The following is a 22,786-nucleotide window of genomic DNA, read 5'->3' as shown; positions in this document are numbered from 1 at the left end:
ATCTAACATTGATTCTTTCAAATTCAAGTTAATTGAAATCCATTTCAACCAACATAATTTACTCTCACCTCAAATTTGCTGACACATTTGTTCTTTTCATTCCTTTGGGCAGCTATAATAAAGCACAACAGCTTTTTTATTGTTCCTTGTAGTATTTTCTCTGTTCACTCAATGGTGTTGATTCCATGACAATGTTTTTCTGCCATTCAAGAATCATTTAAAATCATAGAAAAATATTTTATTATAAAGTCACAATCTACATTGTAGAAATTAGGTTTCTAAGTGAAGCAGAGGTTTATAAATTGCAAAATAATTACACTTTTTAATAACAAGGAACACTTGTCAACTTGAACTTATTTCATACAAACAATGAATTTTCTTGCTATCTACTAGCCATGCCAGAATGATTATAACATTTGCCAATTAACAGGCTGTGATTCATTGCCACAGTTCAACTACAAGAATTACTTGTCATTAGTCTTAAAAAAATACTTGGTTTAACTTCTTAGGCACAAGAGACATTTCAGTTGAATAACTTGTGATTTTACAATGACAGAATCCGCAGTATTAATTTTTAAAAGTACAATTACTGAAGCAGAGAAACTTAATGAAGTCCACAAAAATTTGATAAATATTCAGAAGATCCTTTTTTAAAATCTGCTCACTATTTTGTTCCTGTTAAAAGTTTTATTTGCAGAATTAAATAAAATGCAGCAAAGCTACAAGTTGTGACAGCCTTAAACTGCCAAATTATTTTGGTTATAGCTGTGAATTATTTTGAAAATAATCGTTCAAATGAACAAGAGAATTTGAGGATGTCTGGACCAGCCAGCTTTTAGAAAACAGTGATTTTGAAAAATAAAGGCAGGATCACAAATATAAACCGCTATAGGTAATGTAAACATTAGTAATTATGTTAATAAAATCACCACAAATTATTATAAAATTATGTTGAAATACTACATCATTCTGACATGGAGGGAGGTTGATGATGGAGATAACCTTATTGGATATGCAATGACAAGAAAAATATTGCAGTGGGAGAAAAAAGGTTAGGTCCAGCCTTGGTTATACTTCAGTTCCTTTCATTCCCCTTACACCTTCTTTACTGATTATATAGTTGCAGAATGTTTGGGGAAGATGAGGGGCAAAAATAATTTCCATTCTTCGTAGAACTGTCCCAGTATTTGAGTCACAAACATTGCCATCAGGAAGCTCGTCTTCTATGTAGATTTGTGTTCGACTAACCATTAACCTCATCAAGAGCTGATTTGACCAGGTCAAACCTAGAGCTGGTAACACTTTTCTGTCCAATATGCTGGAAAACAAAAAGGATACCATAATATTTACATACAGTACCACATTTTTAAAATAATAGCTCTTTCAAGGAATCCTTGCAACAATCTGCACATAGTGTTCATATAAGCACTATAACTGTTGAAAACTATCCTCCTCCAGTACCATTCTCTAATGTACTGCTCATTTGAATCATTGCACCTCTGGCAAATATTAGTATTGGTTTAGTATATTCACATAAGACCATAAAATATAGGAGCAGAAGTAGGCCATTCGGCCCATCAAGTCTGCTCCACCATTCAATCACGGGCTGATCCGATCTTTCCAGTCGTCCCCACTCCCCTGCTTTATAGTGAGGTCAGCATGTACCAAGAATCAGTGAAAATCTCATCTTGCATACTATTCATAGATTAAATCATTACACAGTACATTGAGGTAGAATAAGATAAAACAATAACAATGCAGAATAAATTGAAAAAGCTATCAAAAAGTACAGTGCAGGTAAATGATAAAGTTGAGATCATAACAAGGTAGATTGTGAGGTCAAAAGTCCATCTTATTATACAAGAGGACCATTCAAGTGTCTGGTAAGAGTGGGATAGAAGCTGTCATTGAGTCTGGTGGTACTCTGAGCACCAAATTCCAAGATTATGTTCTCAGCTCCAAAATTCCTCCCTGTCTCCATATACCTGTTCTCCTTTTAAGATGTTGGATAAATTGCAGCCATGCAAGTTTGGAAACTGAGCCAGTATTCTGAATAACATTAATTTACTTTCATAACATTTTCATGAAGCACACCAATATTTTTGAATTATAATCAGCCGTTGTCTCATTTCATAGCATTTTGTAGCTGACACTATTTCAATATTTAACTCTGTTCTAAATTACAAAAACAACTATACAATTCCAATTCCGAGAGCCATTCTGTGATAAAATTTAATAAACACCAGTTATTAATTACTGCAATTGGCCAGCTTTAACAAGGAGATCTAGAGTTTAGGCCATATGATCATAGACAGAGGAGACAAAAGAGCAGAATTATGCCAGTCAGCCAATCAAGTCAGCTCTGCCATTCAATCATGGCTGATTTATTATCCCTCTCAACCACATTCTTCTGCCTTCTTCCCATAACCTTTGGCACTCTGATTAATCAAGAATCTACCAACCTTCGCTTTAAATATACTCAACAACTTGGCCTCCACAGCCGCCTGTAACAATGAATTCCACAGATCCTCCACGCTCTGGCTAAAAATAAATTCCTCATCTCTGTTCTAAATAGACAACTTGGACGTTTGACACTTAAGAATTTTATTTTCATAGAAATAAACATCCTGCTCTAACAGGTAATGGTGATATTTTGTGCAGCAAACAAATCTTACTCTATCATTGTTCACATACACTCCATTTCGTAAGACCATAAGACAGAGGTATAAAATAAAGCTATTCGTCCTATCAGTTCTGCTCTGCCATTCAGTCATGGCTGATCCTTCTCCACCCGCCCCCCCCACCCCAGCCCCACCCTCCAGCTTCTCCCCGTAGCCTTTGATGCCAAGGCCAATCGAGAGCCTATCAAACTCTGCCTTAAATACACTCAACGACCTGGCTTCCACAGTTGCATGGTAATAAATTCCACAAATTCATCACCCTCTGGCTAAAGAAATTTTGCCCCATCTCAGTTTTAAATGGACACCCCTCTATCCTGATGCTGTGCCCTCTTGTCCTAGACTCCCCCACCATGAGAAGCATCCTTTCCACATCTACTCTATCTATGCCTTTCAACATTCAAAGGTTTCAATGAGTTTACCCATTCATCCTTCTAAATTCCAGCGGGTACAGTCCCAGAGCTATCAAATGATCCTCATATGATATCCTTTCATTCCCAGAATCATCTTTGTGAACCTCCCCTGAACCCTCTCCAATGCCAGCACATCTTTTCTTAGATAAGGAGCCCCAAACTGTTCGCAATACACACCGTGAGGCCTCACAAGTGTCCTAAAAAGCACACCTTGCACACCCGCCCTTGTATTCTAGACCTCTTGAAATGAATGCTAACATGCATTTGCCTTCCTCACCACTGACTCAACCTGCAAGTTAACCCTTAGGGTGTTCTGCACAAGGACTCCCAAGTCCCTTTGCATCTCAGAATTTTGGATTTTCTCCGTTTAGAAAATAGTCTGCACATTTATTCCTTCTACCAAAGTGCATGACCAAGTGTTTTCCAACACTGTATTTCATTTGCCATTTTCTTGCCCATTCTCCTAATCTATCCAAGTCCTTCTGCTACCTTCCTGTCCCCTCAACACTACCTGCCCCTCCAGCAATCTTCACATCGTATACAAACCTGACAACAAAGCCATCTATTCCATCATCTAAATCATTGATATACAGCATAAAAGGGAGTGGCCCCAACACCAACACCTGTAGAACATCACTAGTCACAGCCTACCAGAAGAGGACTAATTGCCACTTGCTCATCCCCTTTATTGATCCTACTTGTAATCTCCTCAAAGAATTCTAACAAGTTTATCAAGCAAGATTTTCCCTTAAGAAAACCATGTTGACTTTGTCCAACCTTGTCGAGTTTCACCAAGTTTTCCATAACCTTATCCTTAACAAAGCTTTTATAGATATGTGAAAAGAAAAAGATTGGTCAAGACAATCGTAGGTCCCTTACAGTCAGAAACAGGTGAATTGATCATAGGGAACAAGGACATGGCAGACCAATTGAATACTACTTTGGTTTTGTCTTCACTGAGGACATAAATAATCTTCCGGAAATAGTAGGGGACCGAGGGTCTAGTGAGATGGAGGAACTGAGGGAAATACATGTTAGTAGGGAAGTGGTGTTAGGTAAATTGAAGGGATTAAAGGCAGATAAATCCCCAGGGCCACATGGTCTGCATCCCAGAGTGCTTAAGGAAGTAGCCCAAGAAATAGTGGATGCATTAGTGATAATTTTTCAAAACTCCTCAGATTCTGGATTAGTTCCTGAGGATTGGAGGGTGGCTAATGTAACCCCACTTTTTAAAAAAGGAGGGCGAGGAAAACTGGGGAATTATAGACCGGTTAGTCTGACATCGGTGGTGGGGAAAATGCTAGAGTTGGTTATCAAAGATGTGATAACAGTACATTTGGAAAGCGATGAAATCATTGGACAAAGTCAGCATGGATTTGTGAAAGGAAAATCATGTCTGACGAATCTTATAGAATTTTTTGAAGATGTAACTAGTACAGTGGATAGGGGAGAGCCAGTGGATGTGGTATATTTAGATTTTCAAAAGGCTTTTGACAAGGTCCCACACAGGAATTTAGTGTGCAAACTTAAAGCACACGGTATTGGGGCTATGGTATTGATGTGGATAGAGAATTGGTTGGCAGACAGGAAGCAAAGAGTGGGAGTAAACGGGACCTTTTCAGAATGGCAGGCAGTGACTAGTGGGGTACCGCAAGGCTCAATGCTGGGACCCCAGTTGTTTACAATATATATTAATGATTTAGACAAGGGAATTAAATGCAGCATCTCCAAGTCTGCGGATGACACAAAGCTGGGTGGCGCTGTTAGCTGTGAGGAGGATGCTAACAGGATGCAGGGTGACTTGGATAGGTTAGGTGAATGGGCAAATTCATGGCAGATGCAATTTAATGTGGATAAATGTGAAGTTATCCACTTCGGTTGCAAGAACAGGAAAACAGATTATTATCTGAATGGTGGCCGATTAGGAAAAGGGGAGGTGCAACGAGACCTGGGTGTCATTGTATACCAGTCATTGAAGGTGGGCATACAGGTACAGCAGGTGGTGAAAAAGGCAAATGGTATGTTGGCATACATAGCAAAAGGATTTGAGTACAGGAGCAGGGAGGTTCTACTGCAGTTGTACAAGGCCTTGGTGAGACCGCACCTAGAGTATTGTGTGCAGTTTTGGTCCCCTAATCTGAGGAAAGACATTCTTGCCATAGAGGGAGTACAAAGAAGGTTCACCAGATTGATTCCTGGGATGGCAGGACTTTCATATGAAGAAAGACTGGATTGACTAGGCTTATACTCACTGGAATTTAGAAGATTGAGGGGGGATCTTATTGAAACGTATAAAATTCTAAAGGGATTGGACAGGCTAGATGCAGGAAGATTGTTTCCAATGTTGGGTAAGTCCAGAATGAGGGGTCACAGTTTAAGGATAAAGGGGAAGCCTTTTAGGACCGAGATGAGGAAAAACTTCTTCACACAGAGAGTGGTGAATCTGTGGAATTCTCTGCCGCAGGAAACAGTTGAGGCCGGTTCATTGGCTATACTTAAGAGGAAGTTAGATATGGCCCTTGTGGCTAAAGGGATCGGGGTATGGAGAGAAAGCAGGTACAGGGTTCTGAGTTGGATGATCAGCCACGATCATACTGAATGGTGGTGCAGGCTCGAAGGGCCGAATGGCCTACTCCTGCACCTACTTTCTATGTTTCTGTTTAACTGTCTCCAACATCTTCCCAACCACTGAGATCAAGCTAAATGGTCGACAATTTCCTTTCTGCTGTCACCCTATTTCTTAGAGTGGAGTGACATTTGCAATTTTCCAGTCCTTTGAAACCATGCCAGAGTCCAATGATTCTTGAAACATTATTATGAATGCCTCAACAATCTCTACCACTGCCTCTTTCAGAACCCTAAGATGCAGTTCATCTGGTTCGACTGACTTGTGCAGCTTTACGTCTTTCAGCTTTTTGAGCACCTTCTCCCTTGTAATAGTAACTACACTCACTTCTCTTCCCTCGCACTCTCAACACCCGGCACATTGCTAGTGTCTGATGCAAAATACTTATTTAGTTCATCTGCCATCTCCTTATCTCTGTTATTATTTCTCCGACTTCATTTTCTAGTGGTCCTAATTCCACTCATCTCTCTTTTATGTGCTTGAAAAAGTTTTTTCTATCTACCTTGATATTGTTTGCTAGCTTACTTTCATATTTCATCTTTTTCCTTTCTAATGATTCTTTTAGTTGCTTTCTGTAGTTTTTAAAAAACCTTTCCAATCCTCTATCTTCTAATTTTTGCTTTGTCGTATGCACTCTTTTGCTCTTTGACCTCCCTGGTCAGTTACGGTTGTACTATTTTGCCATTTGTGTATTTCCTTATTTCTGGAATACATTTATCCTGCACCTTACTCATTTATTCCTAGAAATTCAAGCTATTGCTGCTCTGCTGTTGTCCCTGCCAGCATCTCCTTCCAATTTACTTTGGCCAACTATGCTGTGATACCACTAATTTCCTTTACATTGTAATTCTGCTATATCAGACAATATTTTCTCCCTATCAAATTTCAAGTTGAAGTCAATCATATTGTGATCACTGCCTCCTAAGGGTTCCTTACCTTAAGCTCTCTAATCACCTCCTGTTCATAACATCCAATCCAATATATCAGATCCCCTCCTAGGCTCAATGACAAACTGCTCTTAATAAGCCATCTTGTAGGCATTCAGCATATTCACTTTCGAGATCCATTACCAACCTGATTTTCCCAATATACCTGCAAGCTGAAATTTCCCATGAGTCATAACTTTGCCCTTTTGACATAACTTCTCTATTTCCTTTTCTTGCATTTAAATTTGTGCCCAAGTGCATTTATGTCAGCAGTTCAAACACCTCAATATAGTAACAAATTCCATATTCTTATTACTGAAAAACAATTTGGATTTTTGCAAATTGTATTTATCAGCAATTCATAGTAAAGACCTCTTATTTTGAGTTCCCTCTGCTATACAAACATACAAACCTGTTGGATTACCAGTAGCAACACGCAGTGTCCAACACTTATGCTCCATCTGCCACATGGCCAACCATTTTAATTCCTATCCCCATTCCTGTTCTGATATATTAGTCCATGGCTTTTGCCACAATGAGGCAAATCTCAGGGTAAGGAAGCAACACTTTATATTCTGTCTAGGCATCCTTCAACCTGATGGCATGAACTTTGATTTCTCCTTCTGGTAATTCCCCCCCCCCCCCTTTCTTTCTTTTATTCCCCACTTTGCCTCATATCTTCTCCTCACCTACCTATCACCTCCCACAGTGCCCCTCCTTCCTTTCTCCTATGGTCCACTCTTCTCTCCCACCAGATTCCCTTTTTGCCAGCCCTTTATCTTTCCTACCCATATGGTTTCACCTACAACCTTCTAGCTAGTCTTTCTTCCCCCCCCCCCCCCCCCCACCACTCACACACACCTTTTTGTTATGGTGTCTTCCTCCTTCCTTTCCTGAAGAACAGTCTTGGCTTGAACAGCAACTGTTTATTAGCTTCCATTGATGCTGCCTGACCTGCTGAGTTCCTCAAGCATTTTATGAGAGTTGCTCTGGATTTCTAGCACCTGCAGAATTCCTTGTGGTTAGTATTACCAGTAGGGCTCTTCTTTCAAAGAGCCCCAACTGTTTGTCTGCTTCTATTCCTTTTGATATCAATGTAATCTTTTCCTTGTGCTTTATCCAATACTCATATCATTTGGTAAAAGAAATCAACGCAATCTATGGTCTAACCTAGGCTTCAGTTGTCCTGCAAATTTGGATTCTATTCCTCCAGAAATGGAACTACAATATTTTGCTCTGATGAAATCTTAACTAGAAATATTTAATTCTGTTTTTCCTTTCACAGATGTTACGAGACCTGCCAAGGATTTCCAGTATTCCACTATTTTGGTAATTTTTATCATTACCTTTAAAAATAATGCAAATATGTACATCTACTTACCACTTCACCTCTATTTAATTATATTTTATTAACTTATTTATGGTAATATTTTGTTTTATGCGCAGTGTTGTGGTGCACTGTGGTCTGGAGAAACATTTTGTTTGGTTGTATATGGGTCAGAGGACAATAAACAAACTATTTCATTTCGATTCTTATGGTTACGTTTCATGGCACAAAATAATTTATTATTTAAATGCAAATGAATAGGCAAAATAAATAATACTTGCCCTAACTGATTCTGAGCCAAATGAGAATCACTTACTGCATCTGCTACCTGCAAGAAAAGTACAGAAGATCACTTTAGTTTTAATTAAATCACTAATACCACTGGCTTAAATATACACATATATTATGAACATTTGCATTAAGAACATACAAACTAGGAGGCCATTTGGTCCTTCAAGCCCACTCCACTATAGCCAACCAAGTTGTAACCTTCATATTCCTGTCTACCAATGGTTATCTTTCACCACTTAGCTTACTAAGCGTCTATCTACCTTTACTTTACAAACATTTAAAGAGTCTGCTTCCTCATCCAGGGGGAAAAAAATCCACTTCTTCTGTCTTAAATTGATGAACCCAGTCCAGTTACCTTGCATCCTTCTAAAGTAGATATACAGTGCCTATAAAAAGTAATCACCCCCCCACCCTTGACAAGGGGGATGACAAAGATAAGTTTTTCATATAGACAGTGGTGGGCACATGAAATACACTGCCAGCAACAGTGGTAGAGGTGGATACAAAAGGGTCTTTTAAGAGACTCTTAGATAGGTACATGGAGCTTAGAAAAATAGACTGCTATGCAGTAGGGGAATTCTAGGCAGTTTCTAAAGTAGGTGACATGGTCAGCACAGCATTGTGGGCTGAAGGGCCTGTAACGTGCTGTAGATCTCTTATGTTCTATAAAATCTGTCCTGTGGTTTTTATCTCTTTTTTGCAATATGGCAAGCAGAACTGTATACAGTATTCAGTGTCATCTAATGAAGATTTCATGTGTAAAGGCTGATTTATACTTGTGCATCACATCTACGCCGTTGGTACTGTGTATCCTACGCAGTACCCTACACCGTAGAGTGACGTGCACCTCCCGAAAAAAGTAACTCGTGTCGTGGTGACGCAGACTGCAACAACTGTAATTGGTCCGCTTGGTAGCAACACATTTCCTCCTACACATTTCCGGTTGCTTCTTCTCCACCATGTCTGTACACCGATGCAAAATAGATGAACCAAATCATCAAATCTACCTGCCGACATGCGAAGATGTTTGAAATGCATTTCCTCATCACTCAGGAAGAAACTCACAGTGGCATAGAAATCCCACTGCCAACTGGCGCTTTGGTGCACACTAGTGCATGCTCGCTATGGTGTAGAGCCTACACAGAAGTGAAAATCAGAGCTATGGTATTGCCCGTATGCACAAGTATAAATCAGCTTTAACTCTCTAATTGTATCCAATTCTATCTAATTCTTGCTTTTTTTTCCTTGAAAGAAAATTGGCCTTGGTAATTAATCTGTAGTGCAACTTTTATTGATGTGCTTGTGCTCTGAGATCCTTTTGTTCTATTACTCCATTTAGATTTTCACTTTGAAGTAATAAAGTGACCTCCCTGCTTTTCCTAGCAATTTGTATTGAACTTGATTTGTTAGGTATTTGCCCACTCTCCAAGTTTGCTCCTGGTCTTCTGTAATTTGTTGCAGGCTGTAATTTGATATCTACTGCAAATTTAAAAAATATACATTTTCTATATGATATACCCTTTTCAGGATCATGAGTGATAGCAAGAGAACTGTCAGAAAGGACCTGCATATGGAGAAAGCAGCACCCTTTACTCTTTTAGGGGGAAAAAAAAGTAACTATGTTCAGTAAATCCTCCTGACAAGTTCAGGACTAGGTTTAAAAATGCTTTCACACTTCATTTTCTTGACCCAAAATTACTGGCTTCAAAATACCTTGGCATTAAATTAAAAATATTAAGTCAATCTTTAGTATGGATTAACGGTACATGATAACCTCATAAGCCATAGACTAATAACAGTACTTTAGTGTTCAGTGTACATTTGACTACAACCATTTTGTCTGAAAAAAATTCAGAATACTAGAACATGTTCTTCATAAAATACATGCTCTATATCAACAAATAATTTATTGCTTTGTGCATTTGGGGGTTCTCTTTTTAAATTTGAAATACAGGAAATATTAACAAGATAGGCATTGGTTGTTCAAAGATTGTTTAACTGCTGTAATCACTCCAAGGAAGATGCTTCTACAATGATAGTGAGGGAATTCCAAACCCAACAGGATTAAATAAATGTTCAGAATAGTATACAAATTGGAAGTAGTGGTAAACTTATATATAGTTTGCTTTTGTCATTCTACAAAGTGTAGATTGAAGATGTAGAGTAGGTAAGAATTCCAAAATTCAAAGTATTCAAAGATCAATGCATTGTGTTAATTTGGAAAGTCATACCTGGTTAACACAGATGACTGGGCTGGTAAACCTGTGGCTGAGATGGTGGAGCATGGCACCAAACTCCTGAAGACGTCTGGCTTTTGCAATGGAATTACTGGCTGCATATTCACATCTGAATAAAGCTGCAATGGAATCAATCACCACTAGGCGTATCAAACCACGTGACAGTAATATTGGTAATCTTTTACTAAGACAGTGATTGAATGATTCCTACAAAACCAAAAATAAAATGCAGGCATTTAATTATCTCTAAATCAATGTTTCATGGATAACAGTGTTAGTATTTAATGTGTACAAGAAAAATCAAACATTCATAATTCAACTTTTAACATGAAATTCTTAAGGGAACTGGATCTTTACACTCTACATTATCACGAATCTTGACTACTCCAATACAAACTAGTGAGCATTCTGTCAAATAATAATATTTTAGTGATAAAAATACATTGAGTTATCAATTACATTCTGAAGGGCCAAATTGTTTCAATGAGTAGTGAATTTCCTGTATTTATCTCCAATTTAAAAGTTGCCTACATATTAATGTATATTTTCAAGTGATATTGAGTGATTGGATCCATATCCTGATTGTATGCCCCTTTATAAAGATGGGGCTTCCTGCAACCTTTAACTACTCGATGTAATAAGCATGAGAACCAGCCCACCCATAAGTCAAGGGGATAAAGTACAATGGGCAGTTGATTCACAAAATCTGGTTCAATCATCTATCAAAGTTATTTAATCAATGATGTGTGCAGCACTGGTACATAATCATAGAAATCCTAGAAAGTGGCTGCTGTAAAGTTCAGAAATTTATTCATGTACAGTAATCCTGAACTTGCAGGTATTAACACACAAGTACAACACTTCACCATTAACTCCAAATTTATTAAGGAAATTGCAAATCATAGTAAATCCAGGCAACAAAATCAATGGGAACCATAAAAGGCTATCCCAGTAAACTGGGATAGTTAGTGACATAAGGGGAAATCTAAGACTGTAGCAGAAGCTGAATTGTTTACATGACTGTACACTTCAAGGTAAATGATTGAAGTTTATGAAATATGTATCTCAAATATCTCAGTTGACTTAATTTGAAGATTAATGCAGACTTGGTTTCGTTAACTGAGAATTACATTCTGAATGTAAGCACTTTTGAGCACTTGCATAGCATTTTCTCCCTGAAAATACAATTTAAAACTCCAAAAGATTTACTTATATCAACTACACTCTTTTTAATAATGTTTAAATTTGGACACCCATTCATTTCCTTCGTATTAACATCTGGCATATCATATATGTCCTTTATTGCTTATAGTATTAAGCATCTTCAACCTTAATTAGTATCATGTTAATCCCTGTACGGATTTTAGATTTGCACGTGAAATATAACTCACATGTGCATATTGGACTCACCACATCTGCAACGTGTTCAATAAAGATGTTATTACCAAACTTAATATTGTTGACAACATCAGCAGGTACATCAGCTCTTAACACAGGCTGAAAGGCAATCAATTGCTGCAAACGTTTATTTGGAAATGTATCTTCTGTACAAATATACACGGCACCTAGAAGGATAAGAGATCAAAAAGTTCAAAGGGTTGGAGGGGGAGAAAACAGATTTCTGGATCCAAAAAATTCCCAATAACATAAGAAAAAGTGAAGGAAAAGAGAAGCAAACAAAGATTGAGAATATTCATATATAGGAATGTAGAATTTACAATGTTTGATTAAATCAATTGAATTTAATAAAAAATGTAAAGTCGCATCATTTTCTGTTCCAGTGATCAGAAGAGTCTTGTACTGACAGTCATTGTTTAAGTGCATTTTAATACAGACTCAGGGCAAGTTCAGTTCAAGTGTGGATTCTTTGACTAAATACCCTACATTTACAGTGTAATTTCACTGGAAAATTTTGTATCATACTCATGGAGCTACAGGAGTCATTTCCCCCTCAAAATATATGGAAGGTAAGAATTGAATAACCATTGGACAAGAATATGGTTGCTTTAAAAAATTTGTAATTTAATTTTTTTGAATGTCTAGAAATATTTTAGATATTTAGGTATGCTGGTTGTTGTATAAGCATAAAGAAGTTTTTAAAAAGTTTAATCAACCTGACTTCTGGCTAAGTTTTACAGCATAACAGCCAAATTCTTTTTCTCATGTCATATTTTGAAAAATTGAAGATGAACACTAGCAGCAGATCATAAAAATAATCCTTATTATTTTTTTTCACGATTAAATGCCTTTGAATTAAGTCTACAAAGAGTATCTTAGTTTAAGGTACCATATTTTAGAGCAAGATCTCTTCTACAGCACAAGAGTCATTCAATTACAAATGAGATGGATAATTAACTAAATAACTCCAAGAACTACTTCAAAAATAATTATGTATATTGAAGATCTAATAAAGCAACTACAACAGATCTATAAAGTAACAAAAATTAAAAGAAACTGGGAAAACTCAAAATAATGAAGCAACTGTGGAAGAAACAGTTACATTTCAGCTCAAGCTCCTTTGTAACAATTACAGTTTCCAAATTAAAATTCTTTTACCTGAACTAAGAGCTTTCCTTTTTGATCCTTTACATCCCAGCAAGAAGATTTACTTGCTTTTGCCTTATTTAACACATTTATTCAACTTGTAGAAGAATAAATCACATCTAAAACAATGTTTACCTGATTCTTGTCCACCATAATTACATGGGAACTGTACAGACAAACAGAGCTGCATGCAGATCTGAGTCTTCCCTGATGAACTCTCTCCGACAATTTCCGTAATCCCCATTAATGGAATTCCACCTCCTAGTAGCAAGTCCAATACTGGGCAACCCATACTAAGTCTTTGATTCTGAGTTGGAAAAGGACACTGTCCATTGTATATCTGAAGGGCTGGAGGATGAATAATATATAACAGATGTATTATTATATACTTCCTTGTTATTTCTATTTTCTGACCAAAAGAACAGGTAGAAAAGTACTTAATGTATTGGGTAGGTGTGGAAGGTTGAGAAATCAGCTCACTAGGTAATATTTCTTTACTCGTGCTTTCAAATTCCTCTATTTAAGAAAGAATGAATTAACTTGGAGAAATCATTTGGCTTGAGTAGATAAGGAAACCACAATATCCAATATGCAATGAAGTTTTTGATAGCCTGGTTAATGATAAATAATCCAGGTTATTTATCCTATCTCATGTCCATCAGTTTGCTACTTCAAACATCTAGGTAAATTTCTTCCAATTTTAGAATCACATAGACCAAAGTCTACTATGAAGTATTTAATAAACCTCTAGCCCGTACTTCTGGAAATATTGGTACTTCCAGTATTTTGGTAGTCCTCAATTCTAAAGTGAATGTATACATTTTTCCCCTCTCAGGGAGTCTACTCCACAAATACAACAGTAACAAAAAGTTCTCAAGTTTTATTTAATAAGATTGTTTCATCCTCATTTCTTCCCATCTTATGTTTGAATATATTGACCTTTACAGAGTATTATTCCACATACACTGGCTGTGTCCAAGCAGTGCAACATGGAGGAACAGCAGGGAGTGTTGTTGCCTCAGAGTTTGAATGACCAGCATTATATTGTTGAGTTTGGATGTTCTCCTTAAACATGTACGAGTCCCCAAGTGCAGTTTTCTTCCTACATTTCAAAGACATGCTGGCTAGAAGATTAATTACTATTTGTAAATTGCCTCAACTTTGGTTCAGTATTATAATATTTCATGTACAAATTCTGTCAAACTGCTGGAGCACCATTGAAATCTTTAATTCCTTTTGATAATTTCTTATTAGAGAAAAACAATCTCATAGCCAAGTTCTGGAGCAGCTCTCGCTAGTCTCTGAATGAACGTACATTGATAAAATGATAGCCAAACTTTAAAAAGCAGATTGTTGCTTAGCAGTTTTATATGAATTATATGGAGAAGATAAAAATAAATGACTGAAATATATATTTCAAATAAATATAATGTTGAATGTAGGTCTTATTAATATTTTATTTCAATCCTACAAAGATTTTGAGGCACATTTTTTACGTACCTGTTACCACTGGATCACTCTTTATAGCCGCAGCAACAGTTTTATGCAAATAATGCACATCACGATTGGACAGTTTAGTGAGCCGTTGCAGATCTGGTCCTGACAACTTCAAGATCTCTTTCATTGAATGAAAGTTTGCTGCAGGGTTAAAAAAAAGTATTTATAAAAGGCACTGCAAATCATAAATCAATAATAGACAAAACTATCCAAATTAAAATCTGCAGTACAACCACACATTATGGAGGGGTTGCATTCCTAGAAAATGTGAACCTTTGATTTTTTTTTTACAAATGTTATTTCTTTTTTTGTTATTTTTTTCTTCACAAGTTCTGTAAGAGTGAATTTCTAAACTGCCTTAACACAGGCATACATTGTACTGTTTTCATTCAGTTTAAGTAAAATATTTTAAAATGTTTATTTTATAGCACACTATCAACATGTTCAGAGATTATATTTGCACAGAATTCTGAACTGAAGAAATTTGACTAGATAATAAAAAATTGTATGTGTAAAAATACATTTGTCCCACAGTGCCTCAAACCCATCACTTTCCTTCAGAAGCTTTCAGGAGTGATTCCCTAAAATATATTTATATTAAAAAAGGCATATTTTTGAAAACACATTCTGAGCTGGTGTGCTTTAAAAAAACTATTTTAAAAGTTAGCAGAATTTCTGAATTCCTATCCATGAATCAGGCCACAATCTACTCTTTTGAAGTGTATTATTATTTGCTCTAGATATAAAAGATTTTGCCCCATAATTAGAAATTTAAAGTGAATTTTCCATGGCAAGTTGAAAAAAAACTATTTAGACTAATCCATTACCCTAGCTCCAGACCTGTAGCTGACAAGCTTCCATATATTAAATACTTCTTTTATTTAAGAATGAGAGCACCCAGATGGAGACTTCTGCACTTTTGTTAGCTATAAGTGAGGATAGACTGGAGGATAACTAAAGTTGTTCTTTTATTTAATAATGCTAGCAGGTAATTACAGGCAAGTGAACCTTGCATCAGAAAAATCTTAATAGGATTTATATACGTTTGGAAAGGCAGAGAAAATCCCAAACCACACACTGAATTTTATTGTGAAAATTAGTAAAATGATTAATGAAGGCAGGGTAAAAGATATTAATGATGTGGACTTTAGTAAGGCACCTGACAAGTTCCCACATGGTCACCTGTTTATGAAAAGTTTATGGCACATGGAATCAAAGGAGAGTTGGCCTATTTGATTCAAAATTAGCTTGGTGGTAGGAGGCATATTGCAATGGTGTTCATTTCTGCTTGGAAGTCCATACCAGAGATATATCACAAGAACTGGTGCTGGGATACTTGTTGGCATTCAGAACTGGTGATCTAGGTACGACTTCTGGAAGGCTATCTCACTCGCAGAGTGACAATTCCAAACTAAACCTGAATCACTCGACAAATGTGGTACGGCATGAATAACATCACCTCCTACAAAGCAAAGCAACATAAATGGTAACAAGATTGCGTTCCCAGATTAGCTCAATACCTTTTATGCTCACTTTGACCAAAAGACCATGGAGGCACCTTCAAGAATCTCCCACAGCCTGGGATGGCCATGTAATTTGTGTGTCTGAAACAACATGCAAGCATCCTTCATGAGAGTGAACCCACAAAACTCATCTGGCCCAGAAAGTGGATCTGGCCAAGTACTGAAAACCTGTGCTAATCAACCAGCTGGAGTGTTTAGACATCTTCAACCTCTCACTTTGGCAGTCTGAGGTTCCCATCTGCTTTAAGCAGACTTCAATCATACCAGTGCCCAAGAACCTGTTTCAAGTGCATCCAGTAGCACTTACATCCCCCGTGTAGAGGTGCTTTGAGAGCTTGTCCATAAAGCATATCAACATTTAACCGAGGAGTGAACTGGATCTGCTCCAATTTGCCTTCATCACAGGAAGTTTAGATGCAGTTTCATTGGCTGTTCAATCAGTTCTAGAACACCTGTCCAATGAAGGTGCCTAGGCCTGGATGCTCTTCGTTGAATACAGCTCAGCATTCAACACTTTCAATCCCTTGAAACTAATCATTAAGCTCCAAGACCTGGGCCTCGATACCTCCCTGTGCAACTGAATCCTTAATTCCCTCACTGGCAGACCCCAGTTAGTATGAGTTAGCAACAACATCTCTTCCACAATCCCCACAGTACAGGTGCATGAGGCTGTGTGCTTAGACCCTGCTTTACTCATTATGCCTATGATTGTGTGGATAACTACAGCTGCAACTCCATATTTAAGTTTGCTGACATTGTCTGAATCAAAGGTAGTGATGAATTGGCATTTAGGAGGGAGATTGAAAATCTGGTTCATCAGTGGTACAACAACCTCTCAGTCAACACCAGGAAAACCAAAGAGCTGATCATTGACTACAGGGGAAGAAGCTAAAGGTTCATAAACCAGTCCTCATTAGGGGATCAGAGGTGGAGAGGGTCAGTAGCTTAAAATTCCTTGGCATTAACAAACCTGAGAGTATGATGGCAAGTAAACTCCATCACAGATAAGGCATGACAGAACCTCTACTTTCTTAGAAGATTGCACAGATTCAGCATGACACCAAAAACTTTGACAAATCTCTATAGATGCACAGCAGAGGATTCCAACATCACAGCCTGGTATGGAAACACCAATGCCCAGGAACTGAAATGTCTACAGAAAATGTTGGATACTGCACAGTCCATCACAGACAAACCTCCCCACTAGTACTGCCACAAGAATGCAGAAATCATCAAAGACCTCCAGCATCCAGGCTATGCTTTCAGGCTTTACCTTCCCACACCACAAGGTTCAGGAAATTATTACCCTATAACCATCATGCTCCTGAACCAGCACGGTTAACTTCACTGACTACAACTCTGAACTGATTTTATGACCCACAGACTCACTGTCAAGGACACTTTTACCATTAGCATTATTTATTTTTTATATCTGCACACGAACACACTTGTTGTCTGTCAGTCTTTCTGTATTTTTTGTTGATTCCATTGTATTCTTTAATTTTTCCTGTAAATGCCTGTAAGAAAATAATTCTTAGGCTATCGTAGCATTATGTATTTGTACTTTGATCATAAATTTACTTTGAACTTGTTGCTTTTATGTGTATTAATGAATTGGATGCAAGAAGTGTGATTGGAAGTTGAAAGCATCATGGATAATGATATAGCTCAGATGGGAATATGGGGAGAGCATTGGCAGATAAAATTTAATCCCAAATTTGAGGTGATTTTTTTTGGTAAGTCAAATGGGGTAGGATGTACACAGTAAATGATAAGGAGCTAAGGAATATTCATGAAGAGAGAAACCTTGGTATTCAGTTCATAGTTCCCTAAAAGTGGCAACACATGCAGATTGAGTCATGGCGTATGGCATGCTTGGCTTCATAAATCAGGAAAAAGAATATGAAAGTTAGGAGGTTATGTTACTATTTTACAAAATACTGTACATTTGGTATATTGTAAGACATTTTGGTCACTACCATTTGGAAATATGTGATTGTGCTGCAGGGATTCCAATGATGAACCATGTTGCTGCCTGGATGGAGGGGTATAGTTATGGGGAGAGATTAGATAGGCTGGACTGGTGTTCCTTTGAAAAAAGGTGGGGAGGAGAAGGGGGTCACCGGATAGAAATAAAACACAATTATGAAGCCCCTTCAATCTTGCCCGAGGGTTCTCTGCTGGAAATGTCGACTGTACTCTTTTCCATAGATGCTGCCAGGCCTGCTGAGTTCCTGAAGCATTTTGTGTGTGTTGCTTGAATTTCCAGCATCTGGAGATTTTCTCTTGTTTGTGACGATTATAAAGAGGTAAATGGGATCTTTTTCACCGTAGGGATATCAGAAAGAAGAGGGCATAAATTTAAGGCAAGAAGTAATTTAAACAGGATTTCAAGAATACAAACATAAAATAGTTCGACACAGAAACAGGCCCTTGTGCACCAGGACATTTAAGCTGCATAAGATCATCCTCCATTCTCCGCCTGTTTACGTGCCTCAAACACTGCTATCATGTGTTCCCAACACCTACCACTCCACGTAGAAAAACCTTGCCTCGAATCCCCTTTAAATTCCCCGCGCCCATCCACCTTAAAAGCTACGTCCATAGGTTTCTGATATTTTCACCGAGGAAAAGACTAACCATCTAGACTTATATTGTTTTATGAACATCTATCAATACCTGTACTCTTTTGATTCACAATTTTTATCCTTACTGTATCACGTTAATGTCACAGATCATTTTGCTTTAGAGGAATATCGTGCATTCAGTAACTACAGTCCAGATAAAGTCCATTTACTCCATTAGACCTCTTTTCTTGCCTTCAGATTTCTAGCATCCTACTTCGTTTAAAAACATGAACGCGGAAGCTGACCTTTTCTAACAGCGACCACCACTTTGGGGTTGAGGTCGAGCTGCCACCAGTCCATTGCGGAAGCCGGGCCGTGGGCCGCGAGCCGCGCCCGCTAACGGAGAAAGCGCGCGCCGGGGCAACCCTGCGCCCGGCCTCTAGGTGGCAGCCGCCCACAGACGAAGGGTCTCGGCCCGAAACGGCGACTGTCCACTTCTCCGCGGGTGCTGCCCGGCCGGCTGTTCCTCCAGCAGGATGAAATATAAGAAATCATTTTGCTTAAAACGTTCCAATCGACACTTATCAACGAGCAACGACACTCCAGCCTCACGGCTGCCGCAAACATGTTCTTGTTGAGATTTTAAATTTCCCATTTACAACCAGGTGGCGGCAGCAGAGACTTGGTGCCCGGAGATTTGTCCGAGTCTCGACTGTCATTGGCTAAAAAAGCCACAACTCGATTGGCTGAACAGCAAGGGTTTCGTAAACTTCTTTGTCAACCGGGTGGAGCGCTGATTGGCTAACCGCGCTTAGTCTCGGGTAATTGGTTAACGTGGAGACAGTCTGTGAGAAAGCCTTTTATCTGATAGGCTTGTTATTGTTTTTGCTCAGTTGAGGCGATGCCTGAGAGAGTTGATTGGCTGTAGTTAACTAATCCCGACAGTTGACTGGCCACAGTGTTGGACAGCGCTTATGACATTTAGGTATCATGGCGGCGACGAGCGAAGGAAAGAAATTGGTGCGTAGTCCGAGTGGGCTTCGCATGGTACCAGAGAACGGTGCTTTATGCAGTCCCTTCTCACTTGATGAGCCCCAGTGGGTTCCCGATAGAGAGGTAAGCGGTGCTTCTGAGGACTCTGACCGGATGTTTTAAATAGTGATTATTATTGCTGGGGCAGGGCTGCAGCTGGGAACTCGGAGTGCCTTGGAGTCTCCTGCCACAACGTAGTTGTGCTAATGTTGGAAAATCTGAGGTGGAACGTCAGGAACGCAGAACTATAATGGAGCATAATTTGTTATGGGATTTTCATTAAAGGTCATTGACCTAAAACGTCAACATTGTTGCTGTTGCGAAAGATTTGACGTGGCGTGAAGACATTGAGCATTTTCAGTCTCTGGAACATTTTGCATCGAATCTGTACAACTGTCATGTTAGTTTACAACTGTAAATGTTAGTGGCTTAGTTAGCCGAAACGACATCGAATTCGACGTGTTGTTGATCATATGGGATGTGGTCTTTGTTTCAAAACAAAGATGTAATGACGTCTGTTGAAATTTGCTGTGATCTTGTAACAGACGAAGTTTTTTTTGAAACCGAAGAACTTTGGACCTATTTAGTTTGACATGGTTTTTTTTTACATTCAAATAAGTCGTGGTCTGGGGAAGAGACTTCTGCACTTATTTTGTCAAATATGCTTAGATTGATTTTTACAGTTCATAATTTACTTTTACAAACTCTCCTGCATTGTCTTTTTATCTTTCTATGTAAATTATGCCAATTTAATGTCGACGTGTTTGCACTTTTGCAGTTTGATTTATTCAACTTGACAATATAAACCCGGAAAAAAAACATCGCTTTAAACGAGAAGTTCCATCCTGTGAATTTGAGTTCCATCCTGTGTTTTTACTGTGAACTTGAGTTGGAATACTAGTGATAAATAGTATACTGCGCTATGTAGATATACAACAGTGTGTGGAGGATTATACACATACATACAGTGGAGTATGCTTTATATGGTCCTACATATAGCCCTACAAAGGACTAGTTTGAAGATCTCCCTTTCCCTCCTATTTGTCATCACCTTTCATTAGGGCAACAACAGTGGCCTGTCATCAGCAAACTTAAATATGGCAATGGAGCTGTGCTTAGCCACACAATCAGACTTGTGGTGCACCTGGGTTGATGGTGATTGTGTAAGAGATGTTGCCAATCTATACTGACTGGGGTCTGCAACTGAGGAAATAGATGAGTGGAAATATTTTGTAATTTACTGTTAGTGACTGTCAGTGTAACTTTGAAAAGTAATATGTAAATAGTAATTCCTTAACACTGGGAATAAAGGTGGAAAACATGGTAGGTATAGTGAACTGAAAATGGGAAAGGCTCTCAACATTATAGAAAGTGCAGCAGAAGGGTACTGGGGACAAATAGCGGCTAAGAAATAAAACATTGTCGATGAACATAGGAAGTGCCACTAGTACGTTTGCAAGTGATTTGTTAACATTGTTGATGAACATAGTATCACTATCACGTTTTCAGGTGATGTGTTAACATTGTGAACATAGGAAGTGCCACTAGTATGTTTGCAGTTGATGCATTAACATTGTCGGTGAGCATAGGAAGTTTGGAGGTGATGCGTTAATGTTGTCTATGAATGTAGGAAGTACCACTAGGACGTTTGCAGGTGATATGAGAACTGTTGGTCTTTTTCATAGAAAGATAGTTGTGAGTGCAATAAAATATTGATCAATTGGTGAGATAAGCTGAACAATGGCAGTTGGAAATTTAATCCTGATGATTGAGAGTGATGTACTTTTGGAGGACTAATAAGGGTAGGACAAGCACAATGGAAGTTAGGATTTTCAAATATTGAGGAACAGACGGACCTGCATGTATAAGTCCCAAGACTAAGTGATGAAGAATTTGCATGCATTTCGTGCCTTCGTTAGCCAAGGAAGTTATAGTACAATTCTGAAATATTGGTTGGGTCACATTTGGAATACTGTGTACAGCTTTGGCTCTCACAATATAGAAAGGATGTGGTTGCACTGGAGAGGGTGAAGAGGAAATTCATGAGTTTGTTGCCTGGGTTAGTTGGTCACTTGTGAGGAGAGACTGGGTAGGCACATTGTTGTCTTGGGGCAGAGATTGAGGCCCTTCCCTGTCCAAGACACACAGAATTTATAAGAGAGGTGTTGAGGGTAGGAAACCCAAGGCAGAGATAAGTAAACCTAGAGGGGAGAGATTTGGAATTAGAAGTTCTTGCAGTAGCTGGATTCTGGAATGCACTGCCAGAGTGGTTTGTGGAGCCAGATAATCTCTCAATTTTTGAAAAACATCTGGATGAGGTCTTGAATCGGCAAGACTACTTATCAAGTACTAAAGGATAAGTTTAGATATGTACTTGACAGAGTTGAAGGATATGATCATACGACTTAAAAAAATAGTTTGTTTATTTTGGCTTTGTTTCTCATCCAACCTTTTGCAATCCTGTCCTTATCAACCTGAATTCAGATGGCCAACTTCATTTTGCAATGTCTCGTACATTCAGATTGGCAACAACATCTCCGCAATCTCCCTCCACACAGGCACACCACAAAGCTGTGTGCGTAGCCGTGCTGTACTTACTTTGTACTTATGAGGCTAAGCACAGTTTCAATGTCACATTTAAATTTGCTGATCACACTTCTGTTGTTGGCTGTATCAAAAGTGGTGATGAATCAGCATATTGGAGGAAGATTAAAATCTGGCTGAATGGTGCCACAGCAAAACCAAAAAGCTGATGATTGACTTCAGGAGAAAGAAACTGGAGGTCCAAGTGCCAGTCATCATGAGGGCATCAGGGGTGTGGAGGATCAGTAATGTTAAGCTCTTTGGCAATAACGTTTTGGAGGATCTGTTCTGGGACCAGCGGTCACAAAGAAGGCATGGCAGTACCTCTACTTTCTTTACAAATTTGCGCAGATTTGGCATGTCATCAAGAACTTTGATGAACTTCTATACATGCACAGCGGAGAGTATTCGGACTGGTTGCATCGCAGCCTGCTGTAGAAACTCCACTGCCCAACAAAACCCAACAAAAAATGGTGGTTGCAGCCCAATTCATCACAAGGAATGTCCTCCCCACCATTGAGCACATCTACAAGCAGCGCTAT

General features: G+C 38.5%; 2 protein-coding genes across 5 annotated transcripts in view; one reads left to right on the top strand and one right to left on the bottom strand.

Moving 5' to 3' along the window:
• Positions 1-248: 248 nt before the first annotated feature.
• On the bottom strand, positions 249-19,330 carry xrcc3 (X-ray repair complementing defective repair in Chinese hamster cells 3). Of its 3 annotated transcripts, XM_059958541.1 has the most exons (8): positions 18,935-19,324; positions 16,060-16,143; positions 14,543-14,680; positions 13,178-13,390; positions 11,909-12,063; positions 10,493-10,705; positions 8,252-8,298; positions 249-1,318 (listed from the first exon to the last, which is right to left on the bottom strand). In XM_059958541.1, exons 3-8 carry the CDS (start codon positions 14,664-14,666, stop codon positions 1,069-1,071), a joined length of 1,002 nt encoding a protein of 333 aa, XP_059814524.1. In that variant the 5' UTR covers positions 14,667-14,680; positions 16,060-16,143; positions 18,935-19,324; the 3' UTR covers positions 249-1,068. The 3 variants fall into 3 exon arrangements, with proteins under 3 accessions (XP_059814524.1, XP_059814531.1, XP_059814518.1); XM_059958548.1 differs by lacking the exon at positions 16,060-16,143 and having other exon boundaries at positions 10,493-10,617; positions 11,890-12,063; positions 18,935-19,330; XM_059958535.1 differs by lacking the exon at positions 16,060-16,143.
• A 236-nt stretch (positions 19,331-19,566) lies between these two features.
• zfyve21 (zinc finger, FYVE domain containing 21) overlaps positions 19,567-22,786 on the top strand; it is a 30,664-nt gene continuing 27,444 nt past the window's right edge. Inside the window, exon 1 of one of the 2 annotated variants that reach the window (XM_059958557.1) lies at positions 19,567-19,745. In XM_059958557.1, the coding sequence (XP_059814540.1) occupies positions 19,620-19,745 (126 nt within the window). In that variant the 5' untranslated portion in view covers positions 19,567-19,619. The remainder of the gene's footprint in view (positions 19,746-22,786) is intronic. The other variant, XM_059958562.1, reaches the window with a different exon arrangement.

This window comes from Hypanus sabinus, chromosome 2 (assembly GCF_030144855.1).
Source record: "Hypanus sabinus isolate sHypSab1 chromosome 2, sHypSab1.hap1, whole genome shotgun sequence".
Classification (NCBI taxonomy): Eukaryota; Metazoa; Chordata; class Chondrichthyes; order Myliobatiformes; family Dasyatidae; genus Hypanus; species Hypanus sabinus.
This window is presented reverse-complemented; position numbering and strand designations above follow the sequence as displayed.

Bases quoted from the DNA above. Each gene is read 5' to 3' on its own strand.
- xrcc3 (XM_059958535.1), bottom strand. From the start codon at position 18,989: ATGGACTGGTGGCAGCTCGACCTCAACCCCAAAGTGGTGGTCGCTGTT. The intron at 10,706-11,908 runs GTGAGTCCAATA...TTGGTTTTGTAG, and splicing joins TTGAACACGTTGCAGATGTG to GAATCATTCAATCACTGTCT. The intron at 8,299-10,492 runs GTATGACTTTCC...CTTTTCTTGCAG, and splicing joins CAGTCATCTGTGTTAACCAG to GTAGCAGATGCAGTAAGTGA.